The 18,495-nt window shown below is 44.1% G+C and overlaps 1 protein-coding gene across 2 annotated transcripts; it reads left to right on the top strand.

Annotated features, from left to right (window-relative positions):
* Positions 1 to 1,315: 1,315 nt before the first annotated feature.
* Positions 1,316 to 18,144, top strand: LOC139404955 (protein lifeguard 1-like). Of its 2 annotated transcripts, none has more exons than XM_071147505.1 (7): positions 1,316 to 1,470; positions 9,026 to 9,394; positions 10,005 to 10,120; positions 11,442 to 11,642; positions 11,951 to 12,079; positions 16,663 to 16,806; positions 17,226 to 18,144. In XM_071147505.1, exons 2-7 carry the CDS (start codon positions 9,100 to 9,102, stop codon positions 17,373 to 17,375), a joined length of 1,035 nt encoding a protein of 344 aa, XP_071003606.1. In that variant the 5' UTR covers positions 1,316 to 1,470; positions 9,026 to 9,099; the 3' UTR covers positions 17,376 to 18,144. The 2 variants fall into 2 exon arrangements, with proteins under 2 accessions (XP_071003606.1, XP_071003605.1); XM_071147504.1 differs by having other exon boundaries at positions 1,357 to 1,570.
* The last annotated feature ends 351 nt before the right edge of the window (positions 18,145 to 18,495 follow it).

The following is an 18,495-nucleotide window of genomic DNA, read 5'->3' on the forward strand; positions in this document are numbered from 1 at the left end:
GTCACCTGTCAGGCCTCAGTGTCTGAGTGTGTGCAGGGGGACAGGTGGTGGCCTACAGGCCCTCCTCAGTGGAAGGAGCATAAAGATAGATAGAGGAGTCCTCTTTATATCTGTGCCATAGTAGTGTCTTTGACAGCATGGGCAGCGCCATTTAGGCTACAACCCATAAGAATACCCACCTAGTTGACTACTTTACTACTTTAAAATGGTGGAAGCATGCTGGAAGCCCTCAATGGTGCTGCCCATGCTGAAACTGTTTTTTGTCCACTAGAGGCCTCTACCATACTCAATGGGAAGGATGAACAACAAAAGCCCTCTCGTGTTTTGTAAACAAGACCCTTGAAAATGTCTTCATTTCTCCATTCTGATCCATGTGAGAAAGAGTTAGACTTGTTCGGTGTCCTTCAATTCAACTAAATGCTGAGCTTGTGGTCAGTTCATTGAATTAGTTGTGTTAATACTGGGCTAAAGCAATTAAGCCTGCACCCTGATGCCAAGACTGGACAGAGTTGTAGATGATTGAACAGAGTTGTAGGGGAGAGAGCTGAGGTCCGTCCGTGTGTGTGTGTGTGTGTGTGTGTGTGTGTGTGTGTGTGTGTGTGTGTTCAGATGTGACATGCTGACATCTAGTGGACTTTTGGGCTAGGCTGACTTTTACTTTAAAATAATAATAATAATAATTAACTGGGCACTAATTTATTCATCCTCATAAATAAACAAAAAAGCTATTATTGAAAGTACTTTTTGCTAAAGGCCCAATTCAGTCAAAAACATGATTTCCCTGTATTTTATTTCCAGGTTGGAATAATGCTGTGAAATTGTGAAAATTATGATAATGCTCTTTTAGTGCAAGAGCTGTTTGAAAAGACCGCCTGAAATTTCAGCCTGTTGTTGTGGGATGGAGTTTTGGTCTGCCTGCTGACATCACCACATGGTACATTTGTTGACGTGATACATTTGTTGACCAATAGGAAAGAGAGTTCCAAACCTCTCTGCCAATAACAGATCGTTTTCAGTTTTCTCCTACCCACTCAGACCACTCCTAGACAGTCCAAGCAAAAATTGTTGTTTGAGGAATTTCTCTTCGCTAAGAAGCTATCTTTGTTTCTTTTTGACAATTTCAATAGAAAACAATCACAGTTAGGTACTTAATTGTTGGGGATAGATGATTTAATATAGAAAAACGGCCGTATTGGACCTTTAACGATCAAGTTATAATATTTACTCATCATTGGCCCTATGTTGACATGTGGTCGAGCCCTGCTGCCGCCAGATGGCGCTATTATTCCTCACGTCTTTTGTAATTGCCACGTAAGGAATAATCCCGCCATCTGATGGCAGCAGGGCTGAAACAGCGTGACACAGTTCATTCGAGAAATGACGTACCTCACAAGGGGCGCGCATGACCTTTTGGACTGAAATATGTAACGCAGGACTTAGCGGAACAAATATCGCCTACCGAAAAGGAAAGTAAGTTTCTTCTAGCTGTTCAGGTGACTATCTTTCAAACTGGGAGCAACTTGGAAAACGCTTACGGAAAACGTTCAAACTTCATCGACGGAGAATACCGGTAATATGATACTGAGTTGTTTGTTGCAGTGGGATTTTATATATAAATATATATATATTTTGTACAGCCTGTTATAGTTTTCCACTTCCATAAAACAACGTTTGTGTATGGCGCAGTAATAGTTATCCACAGCCGTAGTTTAGTCGACTAAACTGATCCTAGATCTGAGCTCATGAATCTTGTAACAATGAAATCTTGCCAGTGAAAGTTATTATTGGTAGAAGGATGCAATTGCGGCCCCCAATTAGGGGCGTTCCTGCATCTGCACATCTCTCTTAATATAATATACAAAAGTATGTGGACACCTCTTCAAATGAGTGGATTCGGTTTTTTCAGTCACAAACATTGCTGACGGGTGTATACAATCAAGCACACAGCCATGCAATCTTCATAGACACATTGGCAGTAGATTTTTTTTTATTTAACTAGGCAAGTCAGTTAAGAACAAATTCTAATTTACTATGACGGCCTACCGGGGAACAGTGGGTTAACTGTCTTGTTCAGGAGAAGAACTACAGATTTGTACCTTGTCAGCAAACTTTTGGTTACTGGCCCACTGCTCTAACCACTAGGCTACCTGCCGCCCCCATAGAAAGGCCTTACTGAACAGTTCAGTGACTTTCAACATGGCACTGTCATAGGATGCCACCTTTCCAACAAGTCAGTTCATCACATTTCTGCCCTGGTCAACTGTAAGTGCTGTTATTGTGAAGTGGAAACATCTAGGAGCAACAACGGCTGAGCCGTGAAGTGGTAGGACATAAAGACCACAGAATGGGACCGCCAAGTCGCAGCGTGTATAACATCTCTGTCCTCAGTTGCAACACTCACTAACGAGTTCCAAACTGCCTCTGGAAACAACATTAGCACAAGAACTGTTCGTCAGGAGTTTCATGAAATAGGTTTTTATGGCCGAGCAGCCAAACCTAAGATAAACATGCGCAATGTCAAGCGTCAGCTGGAGTGGTGTAAAGCTCGCTACAATTGGAAATGCATTTTCTGGGGTGATGAATCACACTTCACCATTTGCCAGTCCTACGGACAAATCTGGTGGATGCCAGGTGGATCTGGTTTGGTGGATGCCAGGAGAACGTTACTTGCCCGAATGCATAGTGCCAACTGTAAAGTTTGGTGGAGGAGGAATAATGGTCTGGGTCAGTTTTTCATGGTTCGGGCTAGGCCCCTTAGCTCCAGTGAAGGGAAATATTAACTCTACAGCATACAATGACATTCTAGACAAGTCTGTGCTTCCAACTTCGTGGCAACAGTTTGGGGAAGGCCCTTTCCTGTTTCAGCATGACAATGCCCAAGTGCATAAAAGTGAGGTCCATACAAAAAGGTTTTTGTCGATCGTTGTGGAAGAACTTGATAGGCCCGCAGAGCCCTGACCTCAACCCCATCGAACACCTTTAGGATGAATTGGAACGCCAACTGCGAGCCAGGCCTAATCGCCCAACATCAGTCCCGGACCTCACTAATGCTCTTGTGGCTGAATGGAAGCAAAACCCTGCAGCAATGTTCCAACATTTAGTGGAAAGCCTTCACAGAAGAGTGGAGGCTGTTATAGCCGCAATGGGGGACCAACTCCATATTAATGCCCATGATTTTTGGAATGAGATGTCAGACGAGCAGGTGTCCACATACTCTTGGTAATGTAGTGTACTTCTAATGTTTTTATTTTATTTTTTTAACTAGGACTCCGGTACAGAGGCGGGCGCTCCAGTACAGTAGTTAACAGTAACGCACCATAACGTTGGATGCCAAACGTTGATAAACCCCACAAAAGAGGCGGGTAGCAGAGACAAAGAGTGACAGTGTCCTTCATCCCGCCTGACCGGGACTGTTTTCCCGCAGTGCTGTTAACAACGGTGAGGGCAGGCGTTAGCGAAGCCGAAGGACACTGGGTTCTAGCTAGCTACCTAGGGCTCCGGTACACATCAGGCGGGATAGGTAGCTAGCTAACGATAGCTAGGACTCCGGTACACATCAGGTGGGGGCGACACCCGTAGCTCGTAATGATACCGGAGCTCCGAGCCATGCGTTGAAATCGCTAAGCAGCTAACTTCGGAGCAGTGTGCGAAAGCATGTGTCACTATCATCAATGACGTCAGAAGCTTATTTTGATCATGTGCTTTTCCACACCATGTGTTGCAAAATGAGAGATCCCACTGATTTGGCCGTTGTCGCTGCTTTCAAACACTGACCTGGACACAGCACTTACAAATATAGTCAGGATTTGGACAAAAAGTTTCACCTGACTGGTAGTTTAGCAGGTAGCGTATGGAACATTCAGGGACGTGAGGGATCTGAAGTCGAAACCAGTTGAAGGAACACAATTTAGAAGGGGAAAAAAAGTGAAACCACACTTTCTGCTCAGTTCAAATAAATTGTTTTATTTAGTACAATATAATCTTCTGTATTCAGAATCCTAAATAATGCCACAGATTCTGTTTGTTTTTTAAAATGTATTTTTAACAGCTGATGTTACTAATGTGCATTGTGAACAGACAATGAAGCTCCCAGTAATTTACCCTTTTTCGGCACAATTTGGTGAAAGCGGCGAAGCCGTTATCCAGCTAACTAGGATAATGTTACCTGCACAGATGGTACCAGGTTTGCCAGATCTAGCTCAAATGTAAAGACCAATGACACATGAAAACCTGCACAGATGGAACCAGGGTTGCCAGATCTAGCTCAAATGTAAAGACCAATGACCCATGAAAACCTGCGCAGATGGAACCAGGGTTGCTAGATCTAACTCAAATGTATCGACCAATGACCCATGAAAACCTGCACAGATGGAACCAGGGTTGCCAGATGTAGCTCAAATGTACTGACCAATGACCCATTAAAACCTGCGCAGATGGAACCAGGGTTGCTAGATCTAACTCAAATGTATCGACCAATGACCCATGAAAACCTGCACAGATGGAACCAGGGTTGCCAGATCTAGCTCAAATGTAAAGACCAATGACCCATGAAAACCTGCGCAGATGGAACCAGGGTTGCTAGATCTAACTCAAATGTATCGACCAATGACCCATGAAAACCTGCACAGATGGAACCAGGGTTGCCAGATGTAGCTCAAATGTACTGACCAATGACCCATGAAAACCTGCGCAGATGGAACCAGGGTTGCTAGATCTAACTCAAATGTATCGACCAATGACCCATGAAAACCTGCACAGATGGAACCAGGGTTGCCAGATGTAGCTCAAATGTACTGACCAATGACCCATGAAAACCTGCCCAAAGGGCTGAACTAGACCCCAATAAATGTTGCAGCAAGAGAGAAGTTGCCACATTTATCCAATAAATCCTTTTCCTATAAAGTTATTAAGCAAATTGAGGAATATCATTTTAACTGACAGGCTAAGAAGCAAACTATGGTTTTCCATCAAAATAATAATTATTGCGAGTTTAAGAATATGTCACGAGATAAGATAAATTGCCCTTATTAAACTCCCCAGATCATTTTCATCAGTGGATGTCAATTTAACTTGTTTAGAGTGCTATGCTTAAGCAATAAGGCACGATGAGGTGTGGTATATGGACTGTACTTAGGACACAGCCTTTAGCAGTGGTATATTGGCCTTATACCACAAACCCCCTGACATGCCTTAATGCTATTATAAACTGGTTACCAACATAATTAGAACAGTAAAACGTTTTTGTCATTCCTGTGGTACACGTCTGATATACCATGGCTTTCGACCAATCACTATTCAGGGCTCAAACCACCCAGTTAATAATTGTAAATATAACCTGGGTGGTTTGAGCCTTGAATGCTGATTGGCTGACAGCCGTGGTATATCAGACTGTATACCATGGCTATGACAAAACATTTATTTTTACTGCTCTAATTACGTTGGGAACCAGTTTATAATAGTTTATAATAACCAGTTTATACTGGTAACTAGTTTATAATAGTTTATAATAACCAGTTTAAACTGGTAACTAGTTTATAATAGTTTATAATAACCAGTTTATAATAGTTTATAATAACCAGTTTATAATAGTTTCTAATAACCAGTTTATAATAGTTTATAATAACCAGTTTATAATAGCCTCTGGGTTTTGTGATATATGGCCAATATACCACGGCTACGGGCTGTATCCAGGCACTCCGCGTTGCGTCATGCATAAGAACAGCCCTTAGCCGTGGTATATTGTCCATATACCACACCCCCTTGTGCCTTATTTCTTAAATATATCCCGTTTGCGCATGTGGATAACTATATAGATACATCCAACAGGAGAGTTTGAGTGATGAGTATTGGATCTCAATCTCTGTGCTAGAAACACTTGGATTATCTTCTACAAATGAATGTTAGGCAATTTTCTGGCAATTGTGCAGTTATTATGTGCCGGATGTGAAGACTACAAACTGTTATTATGAATGGCCTATTTTTGAGATTGACTTGTTATTTCAAGAACTGAGCAAGAGTAGAAACCCTTCGCTTGATATGGTTATCCATAAGAAAGGTGACATTAGAATGCAGTTTATTTTAAACCACCTCTGAGCAGATGTATCTAAAGAGCTCTCGTGTGCCTAAAGTCATTTTCCAATGCTTTGTCGCCGTTATATCAGTTCTAGTGTGTTTAATGATTTATGGGAAAAGGGTGCCTCCATAATGACCAGTCTAAATAGACTTGGTAAAAAGTTGTCACGACGTGCTTGTGTGCTGCTCCGTCTCCGTGTCTCTGCTGCCGGACTCTCTCAACCAGCGCTCTCCACGTACACACACTCTCAACCAGCGCTCTCCACGTACACACACTCTCAACCAGCGCTCTCCACGTACACACACTCTCAACCAGCGCTCTCCACGTACACACACTCTCAACCAGCGCTCTCCACGTACACACACCCCTCCGGTCCTCTCACTCACTCACTCACTCACTCACTCACTCACTCACTCACTCAACTCACTCAACTCACTCAACCAGCGCTCTCCACGTACACACACTCTCAACCAGCGCTCTCCACGTACACACACCCCTCCGGTCCACTCACTCACTCACTCACTCACTCACTCACTCACTCACTCAACTCACTCACTCACTCAACTCACTCAACTCACTCAACTCACTCAACTCACTCAACTCACTCACTCACTCACTCAACTCACTCAACTCACTCAACTCACTCACTCACTCACAGCCTTCTCACTGCCTGATAGTTTGCGGCAGCAGGTCACAGTGAAATATATTTGTATAAGAGATATGCCATGGTGGCCGCAATGCGATTTAGAAGTATCCCAAAAACCCTCCACCCGCGACCAATACATTTTCACATCGTTTTCAAAGTAGCCCAATTTGCAGGAAAATGTCAAACATGGCAACCATGGATGGAACAATAAATCAGATAGTTGACAGGATGTATAGATATGAAGCATCCGGTTGGTGTTTACCTTCACTGAGAGGAAGCCCTGTGGCCAGAAGTGGCTCTTGGCTCTGCACACCTCCTTGCCTGTTCTGCCCACTATGGTTCATTTGGAAACGACAGGCTCTGATCTGTCTTGGGTTAGTTATCACAATATTTGATACTGGCAGACAGTGCCCTTGGCCCCTGAAAAACTCTGACTCTGACTCTTTTGACCCACATTGGAATCGCATTGACAATCAATCAGGGGAAATCCAGAATATCAAGTGTCACACAATAATTAAGATGGCATGCTCGAGGGGGGGGAGTTTATACAGGTACCAATGGCATGCTCGAGGGGGGGGTGTATATGCAGGAACCAATGGAATGCTCGAGGGGGGGGCGTATATGCAGGAACCAATGGAATGCTCGAGGGGGGGGGGGGGTGTTTATGCAGGAACCAATGGAATGCTTGAGGGGGGGGAGTTTATGCAGGAACCAATGGAATGCTCGAGGGGGGGGGGCGTATATGCAGGAACCAATGGAATGCTCGAGGGGGGGGCGTTTATGCAGGAACCAATGGAATGCTCGAGGGGGGGGGGGGCGTTTATGCAGGAACCAATGGAATGCTCGAGGGGGGGGGCGTTTATACAGGAACCAATGGAATGCTCGAGGGGGGGGGGGGGGGGGCGTTTATGCAGGAACCAATGGAATGCTCGAGGGGATGGCGTTCACATGCAGGAATGCCCCCAAATTGCAGGCCGCAATCACACACTGTTGGACAGTTCTTGTGAACAGTCTAGATAAGAGCGGGACGGGGAGGGACACCTTAAAGTTGTACCACTGCCCCACTCGCTTCCCGTAACCATAGTTCATTTTTAGTTACGGATCAACAGTCACAGGTTATTTTTGGTTATATTATTTTGAGCTCTTACATTGTAATGAATAGCACACTGCTGTTTGCTTATCATTGTTCTAATCTAGATAGTTTGCTGAATCATGGCTCCCTCCCTCCCTCCCTCCCTCCCTCCCTCCCTCCTTCCCTCCCTCCCTCCCTCCCTCCCTCCCTCCCTCCCTCCCTCCCTCCCTCCCTCCCTCCCTCCCTCCCTCCCTCCCTCCCTCGTGATGCACAGTTATTACAGGGTGGATAGAGTGTTCCCTGCTCTAGTATCTGTGCATTAGAGATGCCTCTAAACTGATTCAAACTCCCATTAGGCAGCTCTGCAAGCGAGTTTACCAAATAGGGAGTTTAGCTCAGCAGCTGTGTTCATTTCCTGCCGTTACGGCCTGTATGTACTTCCAGAAAGGTCTAAATACAAGCAACCAAAAAAAGGTCATTTTCAGCACCTCCAATGTATTGAGATGTTGTGTACTTTCTGTTTGTGGCGGTGTGAGTGCCGATGTTGTGTACTTTCTGTTTGTGGCGGTGTGAGTGCCGATGTTGTGTACTTTCTGTTTGTGGCGGTGTGAGTGCCGATGTTGTGTACTTTCTGTTTGTGACGGTGTGAGTGCCGATGTTGTGTACTTTCTGTTTGTGGCGGTGTGAGTGCCGATGTTGTGTACTTTCTGTTTGTGGCGGTGTGAGTGCCGAATATGCATTTATTTTCCTTTGCTTGTAAATTTTTATTTCTACCTTTTTTGAAGTACAGACCGGCCATAACGGGAGTACATTAAGATATTTGGTGAGTAAGGAACATATCTTGACATAATGCTTGCAGAGCTGTCTAATGGGAGTTTGAATATGAGCTTCCTGGGCGTTAGAGAGGAGAACCATCATACTCATTGTCGACATCTCTAATGCACAGATACTGGGGCAGGTATCCCCTAGGGATACCAGGATGGACTTTGGTCTCCTTTTAAAACCCCTTTTTAGATTAGATGATGTACTCTTAAAACCTTTACCATCCTAACCTACTGCGATACCTACTAGGATCCTAACCACCCACCTGACTAGGTGAAAAATCGATGTGCCCTTGAGCAAGGCACTTAACCCTAATTGCTCCTGTAAATTGCTCTGGATAAGAGCTTCTGCTAAATGACTAAAATGTAAAAAGTAACCTTTTTCATTCGTCATCGTGTGTCTCTGTCTCTAGTGCCCTGTTTCTACAGTCCAGACCAGATCAACACTTCTTGAACCCCTGTCCCAGTGAGAGGAACAGACCTAGTGATGTCCCAACCTGACAGGAATATCTATTCTTCATTGGAGGGGGGCATCCAGCCCCCAAATGTAGGCTTTGGGCAGCCAAGCCCACCAGGATATGGGATGACCTTACCCAACACGCAGGGAATGTCGAACCCATTTGGGGGGGCAGGGCCTGCTCCAGGGGGGATGCCCTTCCCCACGCCTGGGGCATTTGGTCAGCCCATGTACTCCCAGGGTCAGGGGAACCCAGGATATGGCACTGCACCTTACGCTCCCATGCCTGGGGCCTACGGTCAGGGCTTTGACAACCCAAATCATGGTGAGTACTTCACGTGTTAAAGGGATAGTTCACTCAAACTATCTTTTACTATTTTGTTCATTAGTCCACAAAATGATGCATGACAGCAGTGACGTTTTCAAGATGGAGCACTTTTAGTACGAAGCAAAAACTATTCATTGATAGATAGAAAGGGACATTGGAAGTGTTTGTGGTCTGATGTGTGTTATCATTCATTGATAGATAGAAAGGGACATTGGAAGTGTTTGTGGTCTGATGTGTGTTATCATTCATTGATAGATAGAAAGGGACATTGGAAGTGTTTGTGGTCTGATGTGTGTTATCATTCATTGATAGATAGAAAGGGACATTGGAAGTGTTTGTGGTCTGATGTGTGTTATCATTCATTGATAGATAGAAAGGGGCATTAGAAGTGTTTGTGGTCTGATGTGTGTTATCATTCATTGATAGATAGAAAGGGTCATTGGAAGTGTTTGTGGTCTGATGTGTGTTATCATTCATTGATAGATAGAAAGGGACATTGGAAGTGTTTGTGGTCTGATGTGTGTTATCATTCATTGATAGATAGAAAGGGGCATTGGAAGTGTTTGTGGTCTGATGTGCATTGCATTGAGTCTGTCTTTTCTCCCAGACCAAAACACTGGTTACCACAGCGATGATCAACCCCCAGCCTTTAGTGACAATAGTTCCTTCTCTCTTGGCTCTGGACTGGACGACAAGACCATAAGACGAGCCTTCATCCGAAAAGTAAGGGACAGCCTGGACGACAAGAGGCTCCAAATCAGGACCTCAAGCAAACTTCAACTAAAGATAAAATATTAACTTAAGATACAATGGTTGTACATGCATCTGTATATCCATCATAATAATCAGATATAGTGGTTGTACATGCATCTGTAAAGCCATCATAATAATCAGATATAATGGTTGTACATGCATCTGTATAGCCATCATAATAATCAGATATAATGGTTGTACATGCATCTGTAAAGCCATCATAATAATCAGATATAATGGTTGTACATGCATCTGTATAGCCATCATAATAATCAGATATAATGGTTGTACATGCATCTGTAAAGCCATCATAATAATCAGATATAATGGTTGTACAGGCATCTGTATAGCCATCATAATAATCAGATATAATGGTTGTACATGCATCTGTAAAGCCATCATAATAATCAGATATAATGGTTGTACATGCATCTGTATAGCCATCATAATAATCAGATATAATGGTTGTACATGCATCTGTATAGCCATCATAATAATCAGATATAATGGTTGTACATGCATCTGTATAGCCATCATAATAATCAGATATAATGGTTGTACATGCATCTGTATAGCCATCATAATAATCAGATATAATGGTTGTACATGCATCTGTATAGCCATCATAATAATCAGATATAATGGTTGTACATGCATCTGTAAAGCCATCATAATAATCAGATATAATGGTTGTACAGGCATCTGTAAAGCCATCATAATAATCAGATATAATGGTTGTACATGCATCTGTATATCCATCATAATAATCAGATATAATGGTTGTACATGCATCTGTATAGCCATCATAATAATCAGATATAATGGTTGTACATGCATCTGTAAAGCCATCATAATAATCAGATATAGTGGTTGTACAGGCATCTGTATAGCCATCATAATAATCAGATATAGTGGTTGTACAGGCATCTGTATAGCCATCATAATAATCAGATATAATGGTTGTACAGGCATCTGTATAGCCATCATAATAATCAGATATAATGGTTGTACATGCATCTGTAAAGCCATCATAATAATCAGATATAATGGTTGTACATGCATCTGTATAGCCATCATAATAATCAGATATAATGGTTGTACATGCATCTGTAAAGCCATCATAATAATCAGATATAATGGTTGTACATGCATCTGTATAGCCATCATAATAATCAAACAAAATGTCTTCAAACCGTTTTTTAAAGAACAATCCCCAGAGTCCACGTAGTTGGAATTCTAGTAGTGAATATATCCTGTATCTAATAGTCTCTGTCTCCTTGTCCACCTACAGGTCTTCATGGTGTTGACCGTCCAGCTGATGGTAACATTCTCCTTCGTGGCTGTCTTCACCTTTGTGGAGGAAATCAAAGTGTTCGTCAGGGCCAACACGTGGACCTACTGGGTGTCCTATGGCATCTTCTTCGTCTCTCTCATCACCATCAGCTGCTGTGGAGAGTTTCGTCGTAAACATCCATGGAACCTGATTGCACTCGTAAGTTAATAAGACATGTCTCATTTCAATGGCCCTTATTACCATTCTATAATGATATACTTTATGGGCCTGTTTTCTAAACTCAGATTAAGCCTTTACGTGGACTAAAAGCATGCTTAATGAAGAATAGTATGCGTAGCTATACTTTATGGGCCGGTTCTGTACATTTATCTAATTGAAGAAGAAAAATGATGTCTTATTCACTATAAGTGTGCGTTGATATGTGCACTTCTACATAGAAAGTTGCATAAGTATTGTTGAAGTTGTAAAAGAGGTTGTATGACTCTCCTTGCCTCTGGTGTTTCCAGTCCATCCTGACCCTGGCTATGTCCTACATGGTGGGGATGATAGCTAGTTTCTACGACACTGACTCAGTCATCATGGCCGTGGGCATCACTGCTGTTGTCTGCTTCACCGTGGTTATCTTCTCTCTCCAGGTCTGTATCCATCTCTCTCTCTCTCTCTCTCTCTCTCTCTCTCTCTCTCTCTCTCTCTCTCTCTCTCTCTCTCTCTCTCTCTCTCTCTCTCTCTCTCTCTCTCTCTCTCTCTCTCTCTCTCTCTCTCTCTCTCTCTCTCTCTCTCTCTCTCTCTCTCTCTATCTCTATCTCTATCTCTATCTCTATCTCTATCTCTATCTCTATCTCTATCTCTATCTCTATCTCTATCTCTATCTCTCTCTCTCTCTCTCTCTCTCTCTCTCTCTCTCTCTATCTCTTCTCTCAGTTCAACATGTCATAGGGTTATCAGGGTTGAGAGTGTATTCCAGTCAGTGACAGAATTAATGGTAGACTCAGAAAAATGACATTGCCATGAGCGAGAGGCAAGACTTTGCTCCCACAGTCACACACAGTATATGTGCATGGGTATGGGTTCACTTCACACTGTTAGAGTGTGGTAGGTACGAGACCAAAACAGAGGGGAAGTTGAGCCTCACTCTTCAACGCTCTTAGTTGGGGAAATGTATGAATTATACTGTTTACTTTGTGCACCTACGTCATATCGCTGAGTGTACCTTTAAACAGCATTTCTATGGAATCAAATGTAACAGGAATTGAACTGGAATTGACCCTGACCCTGCCATCATAGATTCTGGCCCTGTTCGGTGAGGCTAGTGATGGTACTGACCCTACCCTGTTCAGTGAGGCTAGTGATGGTAGTGACCCTACCCTGTTCAGTGAGGCTAGTGATGGTACTGTCCCTGTTCAGTGAGGCTAGTGATGGTACTGTCCCTGTTCAGTGAGGCTAGTGATGGTACTGTCCCTGTTCAGTGAGGCTAGTGATGGTACTGTCCCTGTTTAGTGAGGCTAGTGATGGTACTGTCCCTGTTTAGTGAGGCTAGTGATGGTACTGTCCCTGTTCAGTGAGGCTAGTGATGGTACTGTCCCTGTTTAGTGAGGCTAGTGATGGTACTGTCCCTGTTTAGTGAGGCTAGTGATGGTACTGTCCCTGTTTAGTGAGGCTAGTGATGGTACTGTCCCTGTTTAGTGAGGCTAGTGATGGTACTGTCCCTGTTTAGTGAGGCTAGTGATGGTACTGTCCCTGTTTAGTGAGGCTAGTGATGGTACTGTCCCTGTTTAGTGAGGCTAGTGATGGTAGTGTCCCTGTTTAGTGAGGCTAGTGATGGTACTGTCCCTGTTTAGTGAGGCTAGTGATGGTACTGTCCCTGTTTAGTGAGGCTAGTGATGGTACTGTCCCTGTTTAGTGAGGCTAGTGATGGTACTGTCCCTGTTCAGTGAGGCTAGTGATGGTACTGTCCCTGTTTAGTGAGGCTAGTGATGGTACTGTCCCTGTTTAGTGAGGCTAGTGATGGTACTGTCCCTGTTTAGTGAGGCTAGTGATGGTACTGTCCCTGTTTAGTGAGGCTAGTGATGGTACTGTCCCTGTTTAGTGAGGCTAGTGATGGTACTGTCCCTGTTTAGTGAGGCTAGTGATGGTACTGTCCCTGTTCAGTGAGGCTAGTGATGGTACTGTCCCTGTTTAGTGAGGCTAGTGATGGTACTGTCCCTGTTTAGTGAGGCTAGTGATGGTACTGTCCCTGTTTAGTGAGGCTAGTGATAGTACTGTCCCTGTTTAGTGAGGCTAGTGATGGTACTGTCCCTGTTTAGTGAGGCTAGTGATGGTACTGTCCCTGTTTAGTGAGGCTAGTGATGGTACTGTCCCTGTTTAGTGAGGCTAGTGATGGTACTGTCCCTGTTTAGTGAGGCTAGTGATGGTACTGTCCCTGTTTAGTGAGGCTAGTGATGGTACTGTCCCTGTTTAGTGAGGCTAGTGATGGTACTGTCCCTGTTTAGTGAGGCTAGTGATGGTACTGTCCCTGTTTAGTGAGGCTAGTGATGGTACTGTCCCTGTTTAGTGAGGCTAGTGATGGTACTGTCCCTGTTCAGTGAGGCTAGTGATGGTACTGTCCCTGTTTAGTGAGGCTAGTGATGGTACTGTCCCTGTTCAGTGAGGCTAGTGATGGTACTGTCCCTGTTCAGTGAGGCTAGTGATGGTACTGTCCCTGTTTAGTGAGGCTAGTGATGGTACTGTCCCTGTTCAGTGAGGCTAGTGATGGTACTGTCCCTGTTTAGTGAGGCTAGTGATGGTACTGTCCCTGTTTAGTGAGGCTAGTGATGGTACTGTCCCTGTTTAGTGAGGCTAGTGATGGTACTGTCCCTGTTTAGTGAGGCTAGTGATGGTAGTGTCCCTGTTTAGTGAGGCTAGTGATGGTACTGTCCCTGTTTAGTGAGGCTAGTGATGGTAGTGTCCCTGTTTAGTGAGGCTAGTGATGGTACTGTCCCTGTTTAGTGAGGCTAGTGATGGTACTGTCCCTGTTCAGTGAGGCTAGTGATGGTACTGTCCCTGTTCAGTGAGGCTAGTGATGGTACTGTCCCTGTTTAGTGAGGCTAGTGATGGTACTGTCCCTGTTCAGTGAGGCTAGTGATGGTACTGTCCCTGTTTAGTGAGGCTAGTGATGGTACTGTCCCTGTTTAGTGAGGCTAGTGATGGTACTGTCCCTGTTCAGTGAGGCTAGTGATGGTACTGTCCCTGTTCAGTGAGGCTAGTGATGGTACTGTCCCTGTTTAGTGAGGCTAGTGATGGTACTGTCCCTGTTTAGTGAGGCTAGTGATGGTAGTGACCCTACCCTGTTCAGTGAGGCTAGTGATAGTACTGTCCCTGTTTAGTGAGGCTAGTGATGGTACTGTCCCTGTTTAGTGAGGCTAGTGATGGTACTGTCCCTGTTCAGTGAGGCTAGTGATGGTACTGTCCCTGTTCAGTGAGGCTAGTGATAGTACTGTCCCTGTTTAGTGAGGCTAGTGATGGTACTGTCCCTGTTTAGTGAGGCTAGTGATGGTACTGTCCCTGTTTAGTGAGGCTAGTGATAGTACTGTCCCTGTTTAGTGAGGCTAGTGATGGTACTGTCCCTGTTTAGTGAGGCTAGTGATGGTACTGTCCCTGTTTAGTGAGGCTAGTGATGGTACTGTCCCTGTTTAGTGAGGCTAGTGATGGTACTGTCCCTGTTTAGTGAGGCTAGTGATGGTACTGTCCCTGTTTAGTGAGGCTAGTGATGGTACTGTCCCTGTTTAGTGAGGCTAGTGATGGTACTGTCCCTGTTTAGTGAGGCTAGTGATGGTACTGTCCCTGTTTAGTGAGGCTAGTGATGGTACTGTCCCTGTTTAGTGAGGCTAGTGATGGTACTGTCCCTGTTCAGTGAGGCTAGTGATGGTACTGTCCCTGTTTAGTGAGGCTAGTGATGGTACTGTCCCTGTTCAGTGAGGCTAGTGATGGTACTGTCCCTGTTCAGTGAGGCTAGTGATGGTACTGTCCCTGTTTAGTGAGGCTAGTGATGGTACTGTCCCTGTTCAGTGAGGCTAGTGATGGTACTGTCCCTGTTTAGTGAGGCTAGTGATGGTACTGTCCCTGTTTAGTGAGGCTAGTGATGGTACTGTCCCTGTTTAGTGAGGCTAGTGATGGTACTGTCCCTGTTTAGTGAGGCTAGTGATGGTACTGTCCCTGTTTAGTGAGGCTAGTGATGGTAGTGTCCCTGTTTAGTGAGGCTAGTGATGGTAGTGTCCCTGTTTAGTGAGGCTAGTGATGGTACTGTCCCTGTTTAGTGAGGCTAGTGATGGTACTGTCCCTGTTCAGTGAGGCTAGTGATGGTACTGTCCCTGTTCAGTGAGGCTAGTGATGGTACTGTCCCTGTTTAGTGAGGCTAGTGATGGTACTGTCCCTGTTCAGTGAGGCTAGTGATGGTACTGTCCCTGTTTAGTGAGGCTAGTGATGGTACTGTCCCTGTTTAGTGAGGCTAGTGATGGTACTGTCCCTGTTCAGTGAGGCTAGTGATGGTACTGTCCCTGTTCAGTGAGGCTAGTGATGGTACTGTCCCTGTTTAGTGAGGCTAGTGATGGTACTGTCCCTGTTTAGTGAGGCTAGTGATGGTAGTGACCCTACCCTGTTCAGTGAGGCTAGTGATAGTACTGTCCCTGTTTAGTGAGGCTAGTGATGGTACTGTCCCTGTTTAGTGAGGCTAGTGATGGTACTGTCCCTGTTCAGTGAGGCTAGTGATGGTACTGTCCCTGTTCAGTGAGGCTAGTGATAGTACTGTCCCTGTTTAGTGAGGCTAGTGATGGTACTGTCCCTGTTTAGTGAGGCTAGTGATGGTACTGTCCCTGTTTAGTGAGGCTAGTGATGGTACTGTCCCTGTTCAGTGAGGCTAGTGATGGTACTGTCCCTGTTTAGTGAGGCTAGTGATGGTACTGTCCCTGTTTAGTGAGGCTAGTGATGGTACTGTCCCTGTTTAGTGAGGCTAGTGATGGTACTGTCCCTGTTTAGTGAGGCTAGTGATGGTACTGTCCCTGTTTAGTGAGGCTAGTGATGGTACTGTCCCTGTTCAGTGAGGCTAGTGATGGTACTGTCCCTGTTTAGTGAGGCTAGTGATGTTATTATTGTTTGACAGTAAATGAGATTCACCTCATTGGCACCTCATTGGCTAATATGTCCCTTTGCCATTCTTCCTGACCCAACCTCCGGCCCCATACAGACCAAGTATGACTTCACTTCCTGTCACGGTGTGCTGTTGGTCTGTCTGATTGTCCTGTTCCTCTTCGGCTTCCTCTGCATCTTCATCCGCAACAAGATCCTGGAACTGGTCTATGCCTCGCTGGGCGCTCTACTCTTCACATGCGTAAGTTCTTGTCACAAATGCCACCCTATTTTCTTTATAGTGCACTACTTTTGACCATCGTAGTGCACTATTTAGGGAAGGGTGCTATTAGGGATGCATACTAAAATCTCTTTCTTCGGTAATGATCTTGATTATCATAGGTGGTGTCTCTTCCTGTAGAAACTATACTGGCGGTGGTAGTAGGGCAACGATTTAAGTATTCATGCAAGTGCTTTGATTGATGGGCCCTGGCCAAAATAATGCAATATATAGGGAACAGGATGCCATTTGTACACAGACTTAGTCATTATTTTGCGTGTGTTGTCAGACCAAATCAAGACCGTATCTCACTGCACATGTCTTGCTAAATAGAATGAGTAGAATGCTAATTGTAATTGTGATAATAGAATGATCATTGTTTTGAATGTGATTGATTCCAGTTCTTGGCTGTGGACACTCAGCTGCTGCTTGGCAACAAGGAGAATGCCCTGAGTCCAGAGGACTATGTTTTTGCTGCTCTCTCCCTGTACACTGACATCATCAACATCTTCCTCTTCATCCTGTCTATCGTTGGAAGAGCACGGAACTGAGATATTCCTCTAAAGGAACCATTGAAGGATGTAGGAGTCTTTTTACAGGAGTTACCAATCTGTTCCCATATCTAGTACAACACCTGCTACACGTTGTTTTATGTGCCTATGTCTCAGGTGAACACTGCTGTCGCCTGTCATTCTAAACGTGGTTCCCTCTGTGCTTTTAGAGCAGTGGTTCCCAAACTGTGGGGCGTGACCCCCCCCCCCCCCCAGCGAACTCAGCCCGGCGTTGAACTTCCTCTTGAAAGTTGTAATAGTAGAATGCACAAGGTGACATTTGTAAATTGGGTGGTGCATCATCAGTTCCTCTTGTCAGTCATTACGGACCATGTTTGGGTAACCCTGATCTAGCAGATGCTCTTATCCAGAGAAATGCATTTTTCTATTGTCTTACTATTTTTCTTTGCTAATTTTCGTACTTTTTAACTCTGCATTGTTGGGGAAAGACTCGTAAATAAGCATTTCACGGTGAAGTCTACACCTGTTGTATTACTGTTACAAAACATTTGATTTGACATAGTCCGTTCATTCAACTTGGGTAACTAAACAACCACACATCACAGTCATAGCAAGTAACTCTGCTTGATAGTACTCCCTCATGTTCATTGTGCTCATTTTTACCACAATCCAGACTGGTTTAAATTGTCTAGTGTGAATAATTAATCATATTTGAATTCAATTTGTTTTGTGATATTTCTGATGTTTGTGAGTCTTTGCAGCTGTATTTGTTGATATTTATTCAATTAAAACTGAATTGTGATCTCTTCTTTTTTCTTGTTTTATCAGTGCTGATGGTTACTGGATGCTGTTAAATTGTTTCTAATAGTGTATGAATCATGATTATGCACTTTGTGATATGATTTTTTTTTTCTAAGCCAAAAGCATGAATGTCAGTTTGTTAATTATATTTTTCCAGACATTTGTGCCTAGTTTTCAGCTTTTCAGTCTGGAGAGAAATGGTGTGAGAAATGATTTCCCCTGATGCAATGCAAATGTTGAGCGTCAAGAATGACGTATAACCTATCTGTTTAGACATCATAAAGGAGATTCTATAATTATGTTCGATGTGTAATTATGACACCGGTGTCAAGTTAAATCGAACGTTCTGACACCCTAT

Source organism: Oncorhynchus clarkii, unplaced genomic scaffold (genome assembly GCF_045791955.1).
Source record: "Oncorhynchus clarkii lewisi isolate Uvic-CL-2024 unplaced genomic scaffold, UVic_Ocla_1.0 unplaced_contig_10532_pilon_pilon, whole genome shotgun sequence".
NCBI lineage: Eukaryota > Metazoa > Chordata > Actinopteri > Salmoniformes > Salmonidae > Oncorhynchus > Oncorhynchus clarkii.

What these genes read in the sequence shown, in the direction of transcription:
- LOC139404955 (XM_071147505.1), top strand. Translation starts at nt 9,100, where the DNA reads ATGTCCCAACCTGACAGGAATATCTATTCTTCATTGGAGGGGGGCATC. An exon ending in TGGTTATCTTCTCTCTCCAG is followed by an intron (nt 12,080 to 16,662) that starts GTCTGTATCCAT and finishes GGCCCCATACAG; the next exon opens with ACCAAGTATGACTTCACTTC. An exon ending in GCGCTCTACTCTTCACATGC is followed by an intron (nt 16,807 to 17,225) that starts GTAAGTTCTTGT and finishes GATTGATTCCAG; the next exon opens with TTCTTGGCTGTGGACACTCA.